The following is a 23,568-nucleotide window of genomic DNA, read 5'->3' as shown; positions in this document are numbered from 1 at the left end:
AGAAGTGCTGTTTTCATGGTTTGTAAGGGTAGCAAAGCAGGACAGGTGGGCTAGTTAGTTCATACCAGGTTTGCAGATTTCACAGGTAAGATTTAGAAACATTTTTTCATATCGTTTAAACAAAAGGACAAGTGTAGTCTCTTCTGCATGATAATAACTGCGGTATTCAGTAATAACAAACGTGAACAACCTTACTGGGATGGCTGCTTACTAATGTGTGTCCTTGGATATGAGTGCTATAATTAACATTTTGGGGACGTTTGGACCAATTGAGATACTTAAGACATGCAGTAGTTGAACAGATGCACACAGTACTGGCACTCATGCTTGTTGGAGAAAGCCTGATTTACAGCAAATATAACAGGGGACTTCACTTTAAATAATGTCAAATATTTTTAAAAACCAAAGCATACTTTAAAGTTTGGTAAATCAGTCTTATCACTTGAGAAATTTTGTTTCCATTCCTTCATTGCACGATCTGCATAAGTTTGTGTTTTGATATAACCATTTATCACTCGTGGTTATTCCTTTGCTTAACTAGAATCTTCACAAGAAACGTCACTGTAGGTACGCTGCGTATCTGTGAACTGCAGACAGAGTCCCTCTGTGTATGTATTAAAATTGCTCACTCTGCTTACGGTGTGGTAGAGCTGAACGCGAGGCCAGGTCGCAGTGCAGTGACACGCGGTCAGGACGCCCTGCGTCTGCCCGAGAGCAGCAGCTTTCCTGCTCAGCTGCGAGTCACATCTGCTGCCGCCCTGAGAATGAGGCCTGCAGACTTTTTCCTTAGAAATTAGTTTTCTCTTTGCCTGCTTTGCTCATTGTAGTCCAAAAAGCCTTTTTTTTAAAATTATTAAATAGCTATAGCATTTTTTTTCCAGAAATCACGAACCTTTTGTCAAAACACGTTTTCTTATCAAAAGAATTAGATCATACCATTGTCTACTGTGATTCTTTTTGATGGGATGGCTCCGTCACTATCCGATTGCTTCAGTGCCTCCCTTTTTCAAAGTTTCCAATTTGGGGGAATTTTAATTTTTGTTGTATTAAGACAACAAAAATTGTAGAAATAATTTTGTATGACAGAGTCTTTTAATAACTGATTTAGTCTTGCTATATTATTTACTTTCATATAAGAGATTTTAAAAGTCTCAAAGTAGTAAGTTATGAATAAAAAATATTGAAATTTAAAAAATATTTTCAAGATTCACCTTAATATTTGAAGAAATTATATGTACCACTCACCTAAAGGGATGTCTGAATAAATATTCCAGTTTCTTTAACCCAAGGTGTGAATACATTTATTCAAATGGCAAAATAACAAAACCAAACTGCTCATAACATGATTTGTTAGCAACTTAGACATTTGCGAGGATACAGGGTTATTATCACAAATTTGTTTGATTCAAATGGCAAACTGTCAGGGTATAGCACTCTTAGCATTTGGCCTAACTATTATATAACTCTCACCACAATCTAAGTTTAAAACATTCTTGTCACCCCAGAAAGCAACCTTTTCACACCCCATCATTCCTCTCCCCCACCCATAGCCCCAGGCAGCCCCTGGTGACTTTCTGTCTCTGGAGACTTGCCTGTCATGGACATGGCACGTAAGTGAGTCGTGCAGCGTGTGGTCCTTTTCGTCCAGGTTCTTGCACTTGTCATACTGTCTTCCAGGTTCATTCGTACTGTAGCTTGTATTGGTACCTTGTTTCTTCCTGTTGCCAAGTCGTATTTCATTGTATGGCTAATGCCACATCTTATTTGCCCATTCGTGAGTTGATGGACTTTGGGTTGTTTCTAGTTTTTGCCTATTACGAGTAACACTGCTGTGAACATTCAGGGTTCAAGGCAGTGAGGCAAGATCAAGAGGAGTCCATCCGTACTGTAGAGGGGAGGAAACCGTTGTGTGCGACAGGGTCTGTGAGTAGGAAATCCTGGGAGTCACCTAAAAGTCTGTTAATAGAAGAGTTTAGTAAGGTTGTAGGACACAAGATCAACATACAAGAATGAATTATATTTCTATATACTAACAATGAACTATCAAAAATAGAATTAATAAAACAATTCCATTTACAGTGGCATCAAAAAAATACTTCATAGTGTTAAGATGGCAACAGTACTTCTCAGATTGATCTACAACCTTCTTTTCATGAATTGGCAGATTGATCCCAAAATTCATATGGAGACACTGGGGACCCAGTGTAGCTTAAAACAACCTTGAAAATGAAGACAGTTAAAGAATCACAGTTCCTAATTTCAAAACTTAACACAAAGCAGCATACAGTAATCAAGGCAATGTGGTCCTGGCATAAGGACAGATACCTAGATTGGTGGAATAGAAGAGAGAGGCCACAGAAAAATCCTAACATTCACGATCAGTTGGTTTTCAACAAGGGTGCCAAGATAATTGTGCGGGGAAAGAGTAGTCTTTTCAACAAGTGACGGTGGGCAAATGGATATCCACCTGCGAAACCAATGAGATGAGACCCCTGCCTCACATCACACACAAAATCTACCTCAAAAGGGATCGTAGACCTAAATGTGTGCACTAAAATTATAGTCTTTTTAAATGGCTCAGTTTTCAGAAACCAGTCAAAATTCCTGGTGTGGCTTGAATGTTGTCCCACCGAAACTCATGCTGAAACTTACTCCCAGTGTCACGGTGTGAAGATGAGGGGCCTTTATGAAGTGATTGGGTCACGGGGGCCCTGCCCTCACAAGTGGATGAGTCCACTCACGGATTAGCTGGGTTATCACGGACGGGTTAGTTGTCACAAGAGTGGGTCTGTTACAAAAGCCAGTTCGCTCTCAGGGAGCCCTCTGGCGGTGCGATGCCCTGCGCCACCTCGGGACTCTCCGGAGGGACCAGCAAGAGGCCTCACCAGCTGCAGCCCCTGAGCGTGGACTTCCCAGCCTCCAGCACTGTAAGAAAGAAGTTTCTTTCTTTATAAATTACCCAGTCTCAGGTATTCAGTTATAACAACAGAAAATGGACTAAGACAATTCATTTCATTTTCCCTGGTTCCAGTTAAGCAACCGAATGAAAAGCTTTTGGGTATTTACCTAAATGCGAAGTTTTATAAACATAATCCAAAAGAAGACAGAAGTAGTTCAAACCTGGGCTTCAGTTATCTTTTAAATTACTTTTAACTAAATCCATAAGTGCAATGATATATTCAGCATCTGTTTGTATGTTTCCGTGGTAACTGGTCTCCCACATTTTCAAGGAATCTTTTGCGTATGTGGAATCGCTCTCAAGATTTCTCCGGACAGTGGTAAGAAGCAAAGTATGTTTACACGGTTGAAGTTGGGGATCTTAGAACTTGAAATACTATCACCAGGCTAAAAAAAGGATAGCTAACTAAAACAAGGTATTGAAATAGTAGTTACTTTAAAACACCAGGTATTCCATCTAGAAATAGCCTGTGAATGGAGTGATTATAATGATGTGACTTTGTTTCATAAAACATCTGTTGTCCATGTGGATTTACTACGTTTGGAAATGCCAGATTTTTCTTTTCCAGTAATCTCCAGAAAGAGATACTCAAAGCAAATGATAAACTATATGACTCAAATACACACCACTTTCAACCCACGATGAATGTACGGGCCTAGGACTCGATCGCCAGTGTGTGTTTCCATCACAGGCGTTCTGCTTCCCGATGGAAGAGCAGGGCCCGTGCGAGGAGTGAGCTGCGTGGAACTTCCGTGCGGCGAGGCTCATGGGAGGTGCAGGGCCCAGAGACGCACCAGGGACAGCTAACGGCAGATCGCAGGGACCCAGGGCCATTGGTCCAGGTGCTTTAACAAATCAATTACGAGGAAAAAAGAGATGGGGGACAAAGCTCTCGAGTACAAGAGACTCAGGAGACCCTTCCTGAATCCGTATTCCAACAAATACGATGCACACGAGGTGGCTGGAAATTAGAGCCCTGACTTGCTGTTCGATGTGGAGGAATTGCCGTTTTGCTCGGGTGTGGCACTGTTGGGATTCGGTTTGTCTAAAGTGCTTTCTTTGAGGACTGACCCTGACATGCTCGTGAATGAAGTGCCGGGGCCTGTGTTCGTGTCGGCAGCGCCGCGGGAAGGAGGGGAGCTGGGGCTGAGGCAAGGAGCCGCCCAGCTGGGCTCGTGACAAGGAGTGATGCCACCTGGCTCTCACGTCCACTGTGGGTGTTTCAACGTTTCCTTTAAAGAGAAGAACCCGGAAGGGGTGCAGAAGGGCATACATTCCTGGATTTCAGTTGCTGGCATTTCATGTTTCTCATGTTTACATGGAGAAATGAAATTTCTTGTGTGTTTTTGTTTTATTCCAGCCAAAGGTGCACACACACACACACACACACACACACGCAGCGCGAGGGGTGCCCCACATGCCACGAGGGGTTTCCAGTGTGCGTCCACATGTCGAAGTGGTGTTATCACCAGGAAGGTGGGAAATTTGACAATTGGACAGCCAAAATCAACATTTTTCTCTTGAAATCAGCTCCCCTACTAAAGCATCATAAATATACATCGGCCGACTAAAGTGGAAGTGGCTCATAATTACGCTTATAACCATCTTGTTCCTTCATTTCCTCCAAGAAAACTGCACAATTTGAAATCTGTAAAGTTTCATATCTGGGAAGCTTTAATCTTTTCTTCTCTGAAGTTTTTCTCATTCCCTTTGGCCCACGAGGGTGTAAGCAAAGGGGACGTTGTGTGAGGCGGGAGACAGACGAGCGTCGGAAGAGCAGCTTTCGCTCCCGGCAGAGTCCACGGAAGCCAGGCTCCCCTGCTGCTCCCGCTTCCTTTTAAATCGTTTTCCCAGCCTCCTCAGCACAGCTTTATTCATCATTCAGCGATGTCGCCTGGCGTCTCCAGCAGCACGCGCATTACTCTCAGGCACTGCTGTGATCTGATTCCCATGTTGAAACCAAACCCCAGTGTGATGGCATTCAGTGCATGTTAAATGCATATTTTTATATTTAACATTATGTGTGTGTGTTTATACATTAACGTTTACTCATGAGCGAGACAGCTGATGAACGTGGAGCCTCACGGTTTGCTGCGCCAGGTCCGTTGGACCTGAGCTCGTCACGGAACTTACTTTGATCCCTGTAAATCTAGGGGTTTGTACCTTCCGGGTCAAAACGCCTCTTCGTTTGACTGTTCATAGTCTCACAATGCTCTGTGTGGAGCATTTTGTTGTGCTTTAAAATATGTTGTATTTCCTTTAGTTTAATAAAGGATAAAATAGCTAACCAAGGCCTTAGGAGTTCATGTTTTGTCTTGATGAGATTCTTGACTGTTACGCAGTAGTTATATCCAGTTCTAACCCAGTTTGGTAATTAGGAAGGGGATATCGATGATCCTGGCAGAAAGGCCCCGGCGTGAAGCGCAGCACGGGAAGGCCCAGTCTGAGCCTGGAGCAGGGCTGGGCGTCTGCACCGCCGCGTGGTCGGCGCTCACCACGGGCTCCCGCTCTACCTGACTGAGCAGTTCACCTCCCAGTGTCGCTTTTTAAAATACTTGGTAACGGGGAGAACAGCGTCTAGAAAAGGTAGTAAAGCATTCAAATGTATGCCACTGCGCCAAGTCCCTACAAAATCTTGTCACGTCGTCTCAATTTCACGTATGTAGTTTTGGTAAAGTGTGTGTTAAAAGTAAGTCACGGCCAGTTTCTTCAAGTGACTTGGTTGTCTGCTGTGTGTAATGTTTATGCAGCTCAGGCGATCTTGGTTTCTCCACTATAATTTGCTTTTAAGCACTTTTTGTAGCCTGTAAGTTACCCAGTCGCGGGCACAGGCGTGCCACACTGTGGCCGTGTCCCCCGTACGTGTGCTGCTCCGGTGAGCGACTTCAGCGCTCTCACGGCAGCTGACACGCGTGCTGCCCTCTTACTGCGTATCACCTTGTGTCGCTTTTTGTCACTTACTGGCCTAAAGTGTTGGCTTTGTTACCTTTATGGTAACAGCAACATTTATGTATTTCACTTCCTTTTCCCCTTACTTTATAAATAAGTGGAAAATGGTAAAATTAATGCACTGGTTCTACCACTACTAAATGTAGTTCTCATAAATACAGTTAGGATGATCGTGGAATTAAGCTTAGAAGTAACTGGACAAAGTGAAAGCAGCCAGTTGATAATATATTCAATTTCGAAGGAAAAAATAAAAGTAAATGTGTGAACTGCCTGAAACACCATCCACCGTTTCGTCTAAAAGCTGAAGTGTCACTGTGGATTTTATACAACTGCTAATTCTCCAAAAGAGACCCACCCGCCCTCCCTTGCTGTGTTGCACAGAACCCGTAGCCTGTTACGTGGAAAAGTGGCGAAATGCTCGCCTCATGCGGCACCGAGTCTGTTACACGCGCGTCTCCCCTGGGGGTCTCCAGGCATTCTGCGTTGATTGACGGGGGCTGTGAGCGACATCAGGGTTGTCCGATCTCCCCAGGGTCTCCACGGTGCAGCCACACGTGGGGCCTGTGGGTGTTCACAGGAGCAGAACCACGCGGCGCGTGAAGACCCTCGAGCCGGGGGCGCCTCCTCCTGGACTCCTGGGGCAGTGAAGAGCGTCTCTGCCCACCCGCTGCTGCCTGGAGTAAAGCAAATCTAATTTCAAAGAAAAATTATCAAAACCAAAATATTTTACTACAGCAATATTTAATCTCAAATCTTCATAAGTACATAAACATTAGCAAGTTATTTATGGAAAATAGAATTTTACAATTTTTACAAGGAAACGGGTATCAAAGTTAGCTTATCACCAAGTGAATGAGTGGATAACAAGCAAATCCTGAAAGCGTCATTTGGGGCTATGCTGACAGCCCTGCTGATGATCAGGTCCGGTGGCGCGACGGTCACTGTGACTTTGTGGGAGCCTAACGTGGCCTTGTGTTTAAATTTAAAGCATACACTCTGAAATCCCATCGTTAAGAATCTACCCTATGGAAACAGGGTTTTGTAGCTGCATTTTTTTGTAACAACAAAAGGTTAGAAACCATCTGAATATCTGTCTTCGGGGTAAGGGCCCAACAGAACGTGGTGTCTTGCTATGGATGGCCACAGCCCCGCTAAAACTGGGTTTGAACATAAAATGTCCTTGTGTGTTGTCCAATGAAAGAATCAGGTGCAGAGAAGAAATTCCTTCCTGGTTTATAAATAGTGTATTTGCATACGTCTCCATTAACGTCCTGTTACCACAGGGAAAAGTGGGAAAGGTTGTACATCACACTAAGTAGCCCTAGGGTGTTATGAGGGTAAATGAGCATTAACATTTTTTGAAATTTTAAAATAAAAAATTAAAAATTTAAAAATAAAATCTAGGGCTTCCGATTCCAAAACAGTAGAGTGGACGTGCTCTGCAGAACACACATAAACACAGAGAGAGGTGGCAGAAGGTGGCAGAGGTGCTGGGGCGTGGGGACCCACACTGCAGTGAGCTCCCTCACACCGGACCCGGTGCTGGGGGCGTGGCCTGGCAAGACAGGGAACGTCTACGCTTCGACTCCAGCCAAACAACACGGGAGACACTGTGCCCCGGCCCTGCCAGCGGAGACCAGAGGGGACCTCAGACCTCCACCCTCACCAGGCTGCCGTGAGGGTCACCGCTGGCGCCCTGGCCGGGGGGGAGCAGTCGGGGGAGCCTGAGTCCGCCCTCCCCTCTGGCTGCGTCGGGGAGGCCCAGCAACAGGAGGCCACTGCAGGAGCCGTCACCGAGGTGCCCCAGCCCTCCCAGCCGGGCTGGTAGCAACCAGGAGGCTCCCTGGGAATCGACTTCAGCGGTGAGGAGGCAGCCCCACCTGCCCTCGCTCGCCTGGTCAGAGGAGGCTGGGGAAGCAGAGGACTCCAGTAGGTCCGAGGCCCAGGCCTAAACCAGAGTCACGCGTCAGATCAGGAAAGAGGCAGGCGGCAGCACAGAGGGCCCACGTGCTGGAAATACCCGACAGGAATCTTAAAGAATCCGTCATAAAAGGTGTCAGTGAACAATTGTGCACACACTTGAACCAAATGAAAACAAAGTCTCAGCAAATAATTCCTTAGAAGAAACACTTAGTTGTAAATCTTGTAAAAAATGTATGGGACTTACATGGCGAATACTACAAAACACTCTCGAAAGAAATTAAGATCTAATAGCCAAGAGAGTTATTTTGTTCATGGACTGAAAGTCTCAGCACACTAAAAATGTCACTTCTCAAATTGATATACAGCTTTAATTCAATCTCTATCAACATTTTTTTGGAGATGTAGATGACATTATTTCCGATTTTACTTTTAAGGCAAAGGAACAGAATAGCTAAAACAATTTTGACAAAGAAGAATACAGTTGGAGGACTCAGTACCAGATGTCAGGATATTAAGCTGCAGCCATGAAGATGTGTGGCGTTGGGGGGCAAGGCACACAGGTCACTGAACAGGCCGGAGAACGCAGGAGTGGCTGCAGTGTGAGCACCGCGGTGCTGGGCACAGGCGCAGCGGGACGGGCTGGAGAGCCCAGAACAGGCGTCGCACGGAAGAGGGTATGCGGACAGAACAGAAGGATGTGGAAAGACCAGCGCCGCGAGCCACCGTGAGATCTCGGTGCACACCAGTCAGAACCGTTGAAAAAGGACGTCAGATGCTGGCGAGGATGCCAGGAAACAGGACCTCTCCCACATTGCTGCTGGGAATGTGAAAAGATGGAGCGAGTCTGGAAAATAGTTTGGCAGTTTCTTAAGAACCTAAACATGTACTTGTCTAAACAGTCACACTCCTGGGCATTTATCTCAGAGAAATAAAAACTTATGACCACAAAAAAACTTACACATGATTGTTTTTAGCAGCATTATTTGTAACAGCCAAAAACTGGAAACACTAGAAATGTCCGTCAGTAGGTGAGCCGTTAAACAAATTAAACGTCGCTGTGCTGTGGAACGCTGCTGTTGATACTCGCAGCTACTGGGATGCGTCTCAGAGGTGTCACACTGAGTGAAGAAAGGTCACATGTTGAGTAATTTCAGTCAGATAAAATTCTTGAAATTAAAATGATAGGAATGGAGACGTGATTAGTGGTTGCCAGGGTTGGGGTGGGGGTTGGGGGTGGCTGTGACCACTGGGACAGCACAGGGAGCGCTCTGCTGAGACAGCGGTTCTGATCTCGGCTGCAACAGTGGTTACACAGATGTCATGTGAAAAAATGACAGAGAGCCACACGCACACATGTGCCAAGGCCACTGTCCTGGTTTGATGTTGTACTTCAGTTGTGTAAGATGCGGCCATTGAGGGACCCTGGGGGAAGGATACAAGGGACCTCTCCATACTACACGTGCAGCTGTGAATCTGTAATTATTTCAGAATGAAAAGAGAAATAATAAAAACTATTCTCAGATTGGCAAATACGACAAAGGTAAGAGTTTTGACTAGACGGAAAATAGTCACATTTCTTCTCAGTAGAATGTTTTTTCTTTTAACTAGAATGTGTCCCACGTAAAAGCACGTTGACCTATTCCTGACAGCTTTAAAACCTATTGAAATTTAGAATAACGTATATCAGACGTAGCCCAAAAGGATCTTTCTAGAAGTGATTAATCCCTTTTTTCCTAACATGCCTTGTGACCCTAACTGAATCTAGTCCTTTTGGGTCAAGCTTTCAGCTGCTTCCCCAGTGTGGGCACAGCACGGATTCAGTCGTCATCGTTAGCAAGTATCAGGTTGAGGCAGCTTGGCGGGGTCTGGGACACAACTATGATCGAAGGATCTGAGTTCTTGTCTCACCGGTTTTCTCGCAGTCTGGCGATTCTCTCACGCTAACCTTACCTGCTCGCACCCAAAATGGGTAAGTGTTTGCCTGCCCTACTTCAGTAGATTTTCAGTATTTTTGAAAATACCGCGCGGGCTGTGAAACCCCGTTAAGATGTCGCTGGTCTCCTGTCGAGCCCACACCCTGCAGCGCCGCGCTTCAGCCGGCCGCGGCCTGTGACGCGGGAGCGCGGCGTGAGCACGTGGGCACAGCGGGACGGAGCGCGACTGCTGGAGTGTGTCACGCGGGTGGCATGTGCTCTGCAGAGGGCTGAGCGTACGGCCACAGACATCTGTCCCCAGCCTTCCGGGATGGGCCCTGCTCCCAGGCTCTCCCCCTCGCAGTGTCCTCCTGAGGTGACACAGGCTCTCTCTCTCACGGTGTCCTCCTGAGGTGACACAGGCTCTCCCCCTCACAGTGTCCTCCTGAGGTGACACAGGCTCTCCCCCTCCCTGAGGTGACACAGGCTCTCCTCACCTCACAGTGTCCTCCTGAGGCGACACAGGCTCTCCTCACCTCACAGTGTCCTCCTGAGGTGACACAGGCTCTCCCCCTCACAGTGTCCTCCTGAGGTGACACAGGCTCTCCTCCCCTCACAGTGTCCTCCTGAGGTGACACAGGCTCTCCCCCTCACAGTGTCCTCCTGAGGTGACACAGGCTCTCCCCCTCACAGTGTCCTCCTGAGGTGACACAGGCTCTCCCCCTCATGGTGTCCTCCTGAGGTGACACAGGCTCTCCCCCTCACGGTGTCCTCCTGAGGTGACACAGGCTCTCCCCCTCACGGTGTCCTCCTGAGATGACACAGGCTCTCCTCACCTCACGGTGTCCTCCTGAGGTGACACAGGCTCTCCTCACCTCACAGTGTCCTCCTGAGGTGACACAGGCTCTCCCCCTCACAGTGTCCTCCTGAGGTGACACAGGCTCTCCCCCTCACAGTGTCCTCCGGGGGTGACACAGGCTCTCCCCCTCATAGTGTCCTCCTGAGGTGACACAGGCTCTCCCCCTCACAGTGTCCTCCTGAGGTGACACAGGCTCTCCCCCCCACAGTGTCCTCCGGGGGTGACACAGGCTCTCCCCCTCATAGTGTCCTCCTGAGGTGACACAGGCTCTCCCCCTCACAGTGTCCTCCTGAGGTGACACAGGCTCTCCCCCTCACAGTGTCCTCCTGAGGTGACACAGGCTCTCCCCCTCACAGTGTCCTCCTGAGGTGACACAGGCTCTTCCCCTCACAGTGTCCTCCGGGGGTGACACAGGCTCTCCCCCTCACAGTGTCCTCCTGAGGTGACCAGGCTCTCCTCACCTCACAGTGTCCTCCTGAGGTGACACAGGCTCTCCCCCTCACAGTGTCCTCCTGAGGTGACACAGGCTTTCCTCACCTCACGGTGCCCTCCTGAGGTGACCAGGCTCTCCCCCTGACGGGGACCACTCCTGGGCTCCCCGTGCCTGCTGTCCCTGCCTCTCAGAGCAGGAGGGTCTCCTGCGTGTCCTCCCTCACGCCGCCGGTTCCTGGCAAGAGGATCCCTGATCGTGTTGTGCTGTGCACACAGCGTGTCCGTACAGCGTGTCCGTACAAACGGGGACACGCGGGTACACCGTGGCTCGTTCCGTTATCACGGCACTTGGTACGTTTTCTTGTTCTGCCGGCGCCCGTGCAAGGCAGGAGGTGTTTGCACACGCGCAGAAGCCCCGTGAAGGCTCGCGGCCCGCGGTCCCGGGCAGGTCTGAACCCCGCTGTGTCTGCTCGAGCCCGCGTGCAGGGACGCCTTATTTAATGAGTTTTGGCCGCGCGAACACAGGAATTGCCTTTTTTTTTTTTTTTTAATGAGACGGTGTCACTAACACAGGCTGGGGTGCAGCCTCAAACTCCAGGACTGCAGCGATCCTCCCGCCTCAGCCTCCTCGTAGCTGCGACTGCAGGCCCCACCAGCACACCCAGCTGATTTTTCTCTTTTTAGTAGAGAAGGGTCTGGCTGTGTTGCTCAGGCTGGTCTCGAACTCCTGGCCTCAGGCCGTCCTTCCGCCTCGGTCCCCCAGAGGGCTGGGATCACAGGCGTGAGCCGCCGCGCCCGGCCCAATGGCCAGTTTATTCACACCCCGGGAACGCGGGAGCCGGCGTGTCTGCGAGGCTGGCTGGCGTTGAGGATGGGCGGCCGGGAGCCGCCGGCGGGTCGTGAGAAGTCGTGTTTTTCATTCCGAGTAGTTTATATTTACGCTCGTTCTTGACTGTGAGTCACTAGTGGTTTTGAAAAGCAAGGGAGTAAAATGAAGAGATTTTTATTTTCAGAAGATGGCTCTGGTGGGAAAGTGGGTTACGGAATGTTAGAGCTGGCGTGCAGCAACCTGTGGAAGGGGCTGCAGACCAAGACGAGAGGCGAAGAGCGCGGACCTGAGGCGCTCCAGGCAGGCGGCAGGGCGGGCGCGGCCGCCCTCGTCGGGCAGGACGCAGGTGTGAGCGTGGGTTGAACACGCAGAGCGAGGAAGGCCATGCTGATGCTGCTGGTGGTGGTGGCCGCCACAAGAACAGCTCCCCTTTCTTTTAGGACTCACTGCATCAGGCATGCCACCTGGAGTCTTGTGGAATCTGTGCCACCCACCTTGGTGGCTTTTCACAGTCGGGAGGGTCTTGCCCTTCTTGGTCAGGGTCCCTGCAGGGGTGGGGAGCCCACACGGGCCCCGTGCAGGCGTCTCGGTGGGTGCTGCTGGCCAGAGGACTGCAAGCTGTTGAGGGCGGGGACGGCTGAGGGTGAGGGTTACATGTCGCGTGACGAGGACAGAAGCACCTTCGTGGGGAAGGTCAGCGGCGGCACCTTGGCGTTGCACGTGAGCGCGCTCACTCTTCGCCGCTCCGCGCTCCCGCGCCTGCCGCAGCAGCGTGGGCGACGGTCCCAGAGTGAGGCTTGCGCAGCACAGGAAGTGCTACTTATTGAAGGGTCTTTTGCTACTTGCATGAAGTTGTCCAAAAACCGAAAAAAAATTTTATTCTTGGTAGGAGCTATACTGGTGTTCATTGTAATATTCTTTTAACTTTATGTATAAAAATTGTTTATAATAAAAATTTAGGTTAAAAGAAGCGTCAGTCATGGTCTTGTTTACAAACTACATGGAATGTGCGCCCAGTTCCCGCGCTCCCCGCAACTTAGCGTGCTTCGTGCCCAGTGTTCACCAGCGGAAGGTCTAAAGGAAATTCTTCAGCTATAGCAATCTGAGGAAGTAAAATATTTTTAATTTAAACACACATTTGTTAAATAATTTTTCAGAAAACTCATTCGGGTGCACATAATAATGTATTTATTCTAATACGAATTAATGTAAGATTACCTTTTGACTGTGGATGGTACTACTGTCATTTTTCATCTCAGATCTTTGATACATAAAGCATTTATCAAACTTCATTATGTTATTTGGAAGCTGAATTGTTGCTAACTAAATTATTTAATATAACCTAGTATTTTAAGTTAATTCTAATTTACTTAATGATGATACATAACGAAAAAGTTTCAGCTACTTCTCATGTAATTCTGATTGGCTTTTATGAAACTTGAGAGCCATTTGTTCAGGGTATGTAGGGCACAGCCTATAAAGGGGCTCATAGAACTTCACAAAAAACAAAATTTATGAAACGAATGGGCATCCCAGGCAGTGGCTGCTCTTTGGAATTTCTAATTTTTAATTTATTGTATCCATTCTTTTAAAAGCATTTGTCAAAACAATCTCTAAAATAATAAAAAATATAGATTTTCCATCTATTTTATTAGCACCACGCTCTAAGCAACTGAGCTAACCGGCCAGCTGGATTTTCCATCTGTTTTAAAGTAAGCTCTGTGTCCTGGTGGAAGCTCTGAGTCCAGTGACACATGTGCTCTGGTGCTAACCGATGTGTTAGGATTAACTCTGTGCTCTAATCCTCACTATTTCATACGGCCTCATAGGCAGATATGAAAATAGTTTGTGTCGTATTTTCAATGTCATGTATGCGAAAGAAAACAAAAACCAGTTAATATTTTATGGGTGTTTTATAACCACGCAGAAAGTTCAACTTCTGTTGCAATTGGTTGGCTCCAGTGCTGCTCACATTCACATCTGTAACTGCATTACTGTCTGTGGATAATCCTCGCAGTAGGTGCAGAAACCCGCGAGGGAAAAGGAGAGGAACGGCGCAGTCCGCTGTGGCACACTGTGTGCGTCACGGCCATTCACACTCTGCTGCGTTGCTGTGCCTCTTTAAACTGGGGAAGTGAGAGTGATGCGTGTGTCACCCGTGTATTTTCACGTTAAATGACATGCAGATCGCACTCTACTGGGGGTGCTAGTGAGTAACCACCTTGATACCTCCGCCTGGGCTGCCCAGGAGGGTCAGGAAGCCTCGTCCAACAGTTCACTGTTTGCAAACCCCACTGAAAAAAAACAGCTTTCTCTTTCACAAACCTCCTGTCTTTCCAGGTAATGTAAATATATGCTAAGAGATAAACACATCCAGAATTTCTCTTTCTATTCAGTTAAAAATAATTTTTCAAAATAGGTTTTTAAAAAAAACCGATGGACACCCTAATTTGGGGCTAGTTGCTGTCTTTCTCAGGCAGTGTTCTATATTATAGTTATAAAGATGGTGACTCAGTTTTCTAGTTTTCTGTGTGCCTCTTTCAGAGCAGGCAGAAGTTGCATTTGTACCAAATCTGAGCTGAAGGCCAGAGATTAGCCTTTCTTCATATACTAGAGCCCTCCTGATAATAAAAGTTGTTACAACGGGAAGAAAACTTCTGGTCCTCGCCATTAAAATGAAAACAGTAGCAGCTACCACTCTTCAGCTACTCTGTCACCTGGCAGCACATACCAGCCGTGCGTGGTCGGGGAGCAGCGCCTCCCCGGCTGGGAAGGGGTGGGATGGAACAGCAGGATCCTGCTGGGCTACCTGTGTTCACTCACTTGCTGCTGTTACCTTCGTTGCAGGGACCCTCACCCGGAATGAGATGGTATTTAAGCGGCTGCATCTGGGCACCGTGTCCTATGGGACCGACACGATGGATGAGATCCAGAGCCACCTCACGAGTTCGTACTCCCAGGCAAGTTGGTTTACTTCTCTCGGAGGCAGGCAGCGCCACGGAGTGGAGCTGGGCCTGGCTGTGCGGGTCTGTGAGCTGCTTGGGTGACCCTCCGCCGCTGCTGTCGTCAACAGGAAGCAGTTTCAAATAAGCGTTTCCGCATCAGCGTGGTCAGAGAGGCACAAAGAGCTGAAGTCAGTTGTTCACACTACATTTTCTTAGTGAATTATTTGTGAAAAAGTACTCCGTAAACATAGTATTTTGAGGAATATTCAGAACACTGCATCAAATTGTTTCCTAACAATCCCTCTGTTTTTCTGCATAATTAATAAAACTTTCTCACATTTTTAAAGATAATTTCTTTTCTTTTCACCTTTTTCAATAAACGAAAGTAGGTGACACAGTGTCCCGAACCTCAAAACCTGTCCCGCGCTTCTAGGTAGCCAGCGTGTGGTTGATTTAGTTTCCTTGGTAACTGTTCTCTCACTGCACCGCGTTGATGTGAGGCTCAAAACCACATCATTTCATCTGTAAATATTTATTACGGGTCTCTAATACATAAGGGCTCCTCTTTGTTTTAAACATTCCCTAGATCTTGTCTTTTTCACTGGCGACTCACAAGAGCTGTCTGAGGTTTTAAGAACAGGAATTATTGTCGCATGTCCCTCCCTCTTCCAAAATGCTCGGGACCAGAGGTGTGTCAGGTTTCAGGTTTTGTCGGGTTGCGGCACATTTGCGTTGTGTTTACTGGTTGAGCATCCCTGAATTTCAGAATGCTCCAGTGAGCTTTTTTTTGGGGGGGGCGGGGACCGTCATGTTGATTTTCAAAAAGTTTTGGATTTTGGAGAATTTCAGAGTTTGGATTTTTAGATTAGGGATACTCGACCTGTATTTGCTTTTAACATGAGGATCGAGCCCAGAGCTCGTATCGCGTGCCAGAGGCTTACAGACAGCGGGCTCTGCAGGGTCACCCTGGCCCTGCCTCGTCCCCGCATCCCAGTGCTTCCGGCGCAGACACGCGAGCCACGGCGTGTGCACAGGTCAGGTTTAGATCGGGTCGAGGGTGGGCACAGCCCCAGCCCCCAGTGGTGTTTGTGTTTCATTCATCTGGATTTCTTGTTACTTGTCATAATTCGAAGTTGCTGATCCAGGATAACCAAAGCTAGTAATCTAAGGGAATCTATTTGAAATGCCAGGGTACAGACTGTAGTCTGTCAGGAATTATCACTTTCTTAGGCTTTTTTTCTGCCTGTTTGTTGATTTGTTTGAATGAAGTAATCCGCGTGATAATGAGCGCAGGCCTGGCAGGCTCAGCAGCGGGAGGAGCTCGCAGTGCTGCTGCCCCGGCTCCCAGAGCGTCGCGTGGGTGACGTCAGCTACAGGGTCTAGTAGACTTTTTGTATTGGCAAGAATTTGTTTCAGACTTAATTTTCCACAGACCGAATGACACTTTCTCATTACAGGTTTTCTACTCTTGACAGAACTCAAGGGCGGAATTCCACTGTCTGCATTGTATTCAGTTTTTTGAAAACCTCTTCTATAATTGTTAGCAGACTGGCATATACTTTTCATTTGACAGTATCTCAGAAGTAAAACGTCTTACATGTGTATTTATCATACGTAATGTTCATACACGCACATAAGTGCACACACACACAACCAACCACTTTATTAATTTGGATATAATCTATTTAGATACAGAGTATTTTTCAGCCTAGAATATTTATTAACAAAAGAAAAATCTAAAAAGGGGAAGGAACACAACTTCTTAGGAATCCACGTCTAGATTGAAATAGTACTGGGCAACATCAGAGTTTCAAACGTTTAATTTGTGTTATCAGTGAATATGATTTTAATAGCTCCAAGTAAGTTATTTTACTAGGAAAAGATTAAAAGCAGAAAGGATAAAAGAATCATCGTATAAACACAACAAATATATAATATTTATTTCCATCTAGGAGGACTTTTAAAGATCATTTTTACTAAAGGCTGTCAGCGGACCAGACAGTCCTGTTTCTGTGAAAGACATCGGACTCCTCATTTGTGCTCAGCTTTATTGCGAGATGACGGGTCTGGCAGGTCCGCTGCAGCACAGCACAGTCTTGTACAACCTGATTGCACGTCCCCACTGGAAGTATTTGGTGACAGGGGCACCGTCCTTCATGGAATTTGTGTGAGATCCAGTTATACCGGTGTCGGTAGACGCAGCATGATTCAGAGGAGGGCGCCCGCGGAGTTCACGCGCCGCCGCAGCGCGGCAGCCTGAGTGGGTGCAGGCGGGCTGGGTGCTCGCGGAGGCGGCTCCAGCTGCGCACAAGCGAACCCTTAATTGGGCAGCGCTGCAGTGTGCCGGGCAGGAGGGTCATGGCTTGTCGCCCTGTGTCCCGGTCCAGACCGAGAGCCTGGGTTTCTAGGGAGGTTTGTCACGAGTTCCTCCAAAGTTAACTAGGAAATGTTTGACAGTCGTGTTGGGGTCGGGGTGTGTCCTCTGCCATCCCCCCAAGCAGGAGGTTGGTAACAAAAAGCCGCCCCTTCGATGGCGGAGACACATCCTCTCAAGAGAGCTGGGTCCGAGGAGCTCCACCGTCAGTACTGGGGTGGCAGCTTCAAGAGAACGCGATGGCGGAATAGGACGTGGGGTGGCTTTTCCTCTGCGTGCAGCTGCTGCCGTGTTGGGTCGTTACCTCCCCAGCCAGACAGTCCACACGCAGAGGCCGCTGAACGCTGGATCAATCTGGGGTGTTGAGGGAAGAGTCCTAAAGTGTCGTCCTGCTCTTACCTTCACACTGTTGCTTGTGAAGTGGTTTTAAGGAAGGCCGAGGGCAGGTATGTGTGTGTGCCATTCCAATTTGTCCTTTAACTTGCTCTGTTTTTAGAAGTAATGAACCAGACTTATTAAGGATCTAGCAAATTAATGCCATGGTTGAAGTAAATATATTAATATTAAAAAGAAATTATCAGATTTTAAGTATTATGGAAATATTTTGGTATATTGTACAACTTGGAAATATCAAAACACTTTGTAGTACTAGGATAAAAACATAATTCACGTGAATCAGTGCTATATGAAAGATCATCGGAATCAAATCAAGCCACTTTCTCATCCCCAGCGACTTAGCTGTGTTAACAGCTCCACTGTAAACGACGTAGTTCTCTTTGCTTTACCTTCCATTGTGTGACGTTCCACGTTTTGCAGATGCAGTCGCAAGCTGCCGGGAACAATGCCGGCTCACCTCCACCAAGAAAAGGCCCGTCTTCAGCTCCCAAAGTCAGGAAAAGCGTTAGCAGTCGAATCCACGAGGCTGTGAAGGCCATCGCGCTGTGTCACAACGTGACGCCCGTGTACGAGTCCTGGGCCGGTGTCACTGGGGAGACCGAGGTTGCCGAGGCCGACCGGGACTTCAGCGACGAGAACCGCACCTACCAGGCCTCCAGCCCCGACGAGGTCAGTCCCGGTGCAGAGCCGCAGGGTCTCAGGGGGCGCCTGCTCGCTTGGGGGCACGGGGGGACTGGGCGAGAGTCTGTGGGTGGGAAAGCCGTCCGCTCTCCCCAGCGCGTGACCCTGGCACGACTCGGGCCTTCGGGACAGGGACGTTCGGCCTGTGTGTGTCAGCACGTCTCAGAGTGTCTAAGACATGGTTACAGGAAACAGCATGAGAAAAAATCAGAGTTTTACCCGTTTCATAAACTGTTTTGTGTCAAAGCTAGACTTTGGTAAAGCTGCTGGGACTGGGGCTGTTACTACAGGCTGCACCATCCAGTCTTTTCTCGTCTCCAAATGGATCATCAGGTTTGCATATCGAATTTCCACTCACTCTGCCAGAATCTAGATACAGTGTATCTATTTCAAAGGAGAATCAGGACGTAAATAATTTTGAAAATCAACAAAAATGGTAAAACCTTAAATATGACAAATCGGTCATTTCAAACTTTATATCATTCTTTGATTTTTAGATCACTAAAGTTTATTATTAAATTTTTCTGATTACTGTACAGCCTCACTGTATTTTATGTGCAGTTTTGTATACACTGTCCTTTCAGGGTAGTTCTGCGAGTGGTCAAACCAGCGGTGGGAGCCGTGCAAACAGGCTTCCTCGAGTACTTGTAAAACTGGGTCACGTACACGTTCGGGGGAAAGTACCTTCCATCAAAATAAAAAGAAAAATAGAAGCCTGATGTTTCAAAGAGAGGAGTCTGGTGGTGCTGGCTCACACATACATTGCAAACGAGGAAAACCCTTTTCTCTGTAACAGCGTCACAGTGAAGGCGCGAGAGGCATCGTGACAGCCACCGAGGCAGCAGGGACGGAGAAGAGGGACCGGACGCGTGTTGGAGAGGGTGTGGGGTCGGAGCCTGCACACAGCTGGGTTCTAAGATGCAGCGCTTTAGGAAACAGGCCGCAGGGCCTCACACAGTAGGCCGTCGCACTGCCACCCGCAGGCCACTCCCAGGTGTACACCCAGGGGGAACAAAATCGCACGTCCTCAGAGACCTGTGCACCAGGTTCGCGTCAGCAGTGTGGCCACGAGGCGGGGGTGACCCAAACTGTCCAGGTGTGAGAGGTGTGAAGCGCCGACACGTGCTGCAGCGTGGATGACCCTGGAAAGCATCACGCTCCATGAACAAAGCCAGACACGAAGGCGCGTACGTGTGACTCCGTTTACGTGAGGTGTCCATAGCAGACAGTTCTGCAGAGACAGAGAGTAGATTCCCGGTTGCCAGGGGCTAAGGAGTGATAGCTAAGGACATGAGGTTTCTTTTTAGGGGAATAAAAATGTTTTCGAATTGCTTACGTGACGGTTACACAACTGTGAATATGCTAAAATCTATTGAATTACGCACTTTAAATGGGTAAAATGTGTGGTGTGTGAATTGTATCTCAGTAAGGCTGTGGTAAAAAAGAAGATGCAGAGTATAGATCGCATGAATGTAGAATGAGAAAAACGTCAAGATTCATGACAAAGACTAATAAAAGTCACAGGTTAAGAAAACTGAAACTTAGATCTTAGAAAGTATCAGGATATTACCAGCCTGGGCAACATAGCGAGACCCTATCTCTATAAAACAATTTTAAAAATTATCCAGGGGTGGTGGTGCACGCCTGTAGTCTCAGCAACTCGGGAGGCTGAGGCAGGAGGATCACTTGAGCCCAGGAATTTGAGGTTACGGTGAGCTGAGATGGTGCCACGGCACTGCAGCCTGGGCGACAGAATGAGACCCTGTTTCTAAAAAAGAAAGAGAGAGAGAGGCGGGGGAGGGGAGGGAATTACCGCACTAGTTCTATTTCTTAACATGTGGATTTGAAAGCTGCTCAGTGACAGGAATGTAAGCACGAAGCCCAGTGTTCCCGAGCAGCGGTGGAGCTAGAGGAAGTGTGAGCCACTCGTACACTCTTTGAAAAACAAGCTTATTTTTAAAGCTTTATCCTGGTGCTCCGCTGGTGCTGGTCACCGGCTCTGTCCCTCAGCTGTGCCTTGGCTCACTGGGCTCCCCGTTTACGCTGCAGGTCCGCCGTTCACACGTCGCGTTCATCTCCCTCCGCGGGCTCGTGGGTGAGGGGCCGAGTGGATCTCAGGGAAGGTGAGGGGTGGCTCCTGGTCGGGGCGGAGGAGGGAGATTGGTGTGGCGGACACCTGACATCGAGTCCACGGGAGTGTGGTCCTTAAAACCGTATCACTGGAAGTTCGCGCAGGGGCGAGTCCACTGTTTAGCAAAGGTGTCTGCCCTTCTGGTGCAAAATGAAATTGTGAGGAGGAACCTAAGTTCCTTCCTGTGAACCATGTTGCCACTGCTCTCTCTTGAGAAAACGTCGGCATCGTCTGTGAAAACTGGGGTTAGTTGAAGTGCTAGCAATTTCTGAGAAGCTCCGGAATCGAACTTAATCGCCGTGTCGAGTATAGAGGGAAACCGGGGGGTCGAGGACGGTGGGGCTCCAGTCCTGCCTCGTGCGTTCGCTCTCGGTGCACTGTTTCTTGGATCTTGTAATCGGTGGGCGAGGCTTCTCAGGCCTCTCGTCTGCACTGTACGCTTTATAGATGATGATCAGTGAGTTTGTAAAAATCTCACAGCCAAGCACAGTCCCACTTTTGGAATCAGAGTATGCGCGTGTGTGTCTCAGATTTTTAAGTTTATTAATAGGGTATCTAAGAGAAAAGGCACGATTCAACAATTATAAGCAGATTTGGGGATCAAAACCCAACAAGATGAATAGTTAGGATTTATAAACTGCCATCTTCTTAGTGTTCTAGTGTGGGCTTCGGACACACAGTGGCCAGCAGTGACCACCTTCTGAGGGGCACAAGCCACATTCTTCTTTCCTACAGCGGAGGGCTGAGCACATTGTTCCTTCTGTTGCAGCATTCTAGAGAGTCTCCGAAATCCCACATGAGTATGTGTTGAAAAAGAACTGTTTTCCAGTCATAGCATTGGAAAACTTAGACCAGAGATTTTTCTTAAACCGGGAAAATTTTATTGAAAGTTTTAAAAATACTATATATATATTTATCTTATTACCTGCCAAAAATAGATACGAATTTTGTTGAGAGTATATGGGATTCTTTATCTTTAAGTTTTTACATAAGTTATAACACTTTTTGAATCTTAAATTAGGAATTCATAATGGAGAGATTTCATTGGCTCAGAGAGCAGTGAGAATTTTGCTAGGGTGAAAAGCCTAGTAGGTGCTCACGGCGCAGATTCAAATTTAGGTAAATTGTAACATAGAAACTGCTAATTTTATATTTAAATTTTTTGACTTTATGATTTCATCTTATTTTGAAAATTGGAAAATGGTTAAAAATAGCAGAACATTAAATAACCTTTAAAAAATCCCTAGCACATATTTTAAATCTGAAAATGAGAACAATAGACTTCATCATAATTTTTAAAGAGCTGTATTGATGCAATGTTTGGAATTCCCTGAAGCTTCAGGAAAATCATCTAACTGGTTCCTTATTTAGCTTATTGAACTTTGCTGCAGTGAGGCTGACGGATGATAGTGATGTTTCTCAATCACCAAAGTACCGTTTGAAAAGCATTTTTTATTGAATAAAGTGCTTGCAGTATTGCACCCCGGAGCTCTATTTAGGGAAATGATTCAATTGATGTTTTCTGTTTAACCTCAGCTTTGACCTATCCCAACACATACGGTTAATAAGCGGCGTGATGGTCTGAGAAACGCAGCGAGTTCTGCACGTGCCGCACCAGTGCTCGGCTCGTAGAGCCCTGTTCGTGGACGGCTCTTGTGTCGTCTCCGTCCTTAGAAAAAATGCAGTTTATTAAGTACGATGCCCTGGTTTTTGAGTCTCCGACACCACAGTTGCTATTCTTCACAGCGTAAGCGTTCTTAATTTTCACTTTCCCGAAAGCAGAAGAGATCTTTTATCTTACCCACACGTGCGCATAGATGAATTTTTATTTTACAAATAATGGAATTCTGGGGGAATTAATTTTAAATCCTTGAAGGTCCTGTGAGGCGTCAGCACCACGTGCTTGCAGTGACGAGTCAGCCGCGCTGTGTCTGGTGGCACTAGAAGGGTAGAGAGCGGTGGCGATGCCGGCGTGTAAATAGCTGAATCTGTATTCACAGCGTGGAGGCTGCTTGTGCCCCGCCGTTGTTTCTTATGATACGTGATCAATATTTCATTTTCTCCGAGAGTGGAATGTTCTGCTTGCCTGCTACTCTGTCTCCGCAGGCTCAGCGTGGCAAACTCCCGCTGAGCAAATGTTAAATGCTCCCTGCAAATTCCTCCACGGAAGTAAAATGCAGCCTCTCCAGGGTGCGAGCCTGTGTCCAGCGCAGCCGCTGGGGCAGTCGTGGGCGGTCGTCGCGGAGGCAGAGCCTCGAGTGCGCAGGCCGTCGGCTGCAGTGGTTAAGGCTCAGTATGATAGAGACCTTGAGGCCCTCTGCCTCCTTTTCGTCCAGAAAGACTGGCTGTGACTCTTAACGATGCTCACTCTTCCAGCCAACTGTGTACTAGTACCGTGCTTCCTCTGTGGCTTCATTCTCTCGCGTTGGTAAGTGCTCTATTTCAGTGTCGTTTCAGAATGCAGCTACCATCGCCTCACTCTGGCATTTGTGTGCAAGAATCAGCTAGAATTAATGACAGGTCACAAGTGGATTATTTAAAAATAGGGGAACATTATGTTCTTAACAGCATTGCTTTTGGATTTGCAGAAGTAAGCGCTAATGTGCGTGGCATGCTGTATTCTTTAACTCATTTTATTGTGTGTGGCTATTGAAGCAGGACTAATTGTGGTGTTTTGTCAATATATTTGTGAGGAGCAAATCATTGTCAGTGACATGAAGCCTTCACTCAGTGACCTTCAAGACCAATAGAGAATAAATACTACGTAGCCTGTCTGTGAACATTGATTAGCAGTTTTTCCAGATGATCAAATTACATTTTATGTTAAGAATTCTATTAAATTATAAAAATGATCATAGTAACCACAATGAAAAATGATGAAATGTCAATTAAATTTTGAATTACAAAGTACATGGTAAAAAATGTGTCCAGTATAGCTAGCAGCTACGTATGTGTAATTGTTAATAAGAAGGAAAAATTTTCCAAGCCTTTCAAGAATAATAGCACAGAAATTTCTGAATAATGGAATTATAGAGAATTATTAATAATAAGAATTACCTCATTTTATTTTCTCTCATATGATACTACTTTTGGATATATTTTCCCGAAACAGTCACTTGGCGTGGAAAAGTGTGACCATGTAAACAAATAGCCTGTCACAAAGGTTACTTTAGTGTG

At 47.2% G+C, this 23,568-nt stretch overlaps 1 protein-coding gene across 1 annotated transcript in view; it reads left to right on the top strand.

Moving 5' to 3' along the window:
• ATP9B (ATPase, class II, type 9B) overlaps window positions 1-23,568 on the top strand; it is a 244,986-nt gene that overhangs the window by 167,798 nt on the left and 53,620 nt on the right. The window contains exons 14-15 of the mRNA XM_012657822.1: window positions 14,712-14,824; window positions 18,000-18,248. Of these exons, the coding sequence (XP_012513276.1) occupies window positions 14,712-14,824; window positions 18,000-18,248 (362 nt within the window). The remainder of the gene's footprint in view (window positions 1-14,711; window positions 14,825-17,999; window positions 18,249-23,568) is intronic.

This window comes from Propithecus coquereli, unplaced genomic scaffold, assembly GCF_000956105.1.
Source record: "Propithecus coquereli isolate 6110/MARCELLA unplaced genomic scaffold, Pcoq_1.0 Scaffold560, whole genome shotgun sequence".
NCBI lineage: Eukaryota > Metazoa > Chordata > Mammalia > Primates > Indriidae > Propithecus > Propithecus coquereli.
The sequence above is the reverse complement of the archived record's forward strand: the minus strand, read 5'-3'. Positions and strand labels throughout refer to the sequence as shown.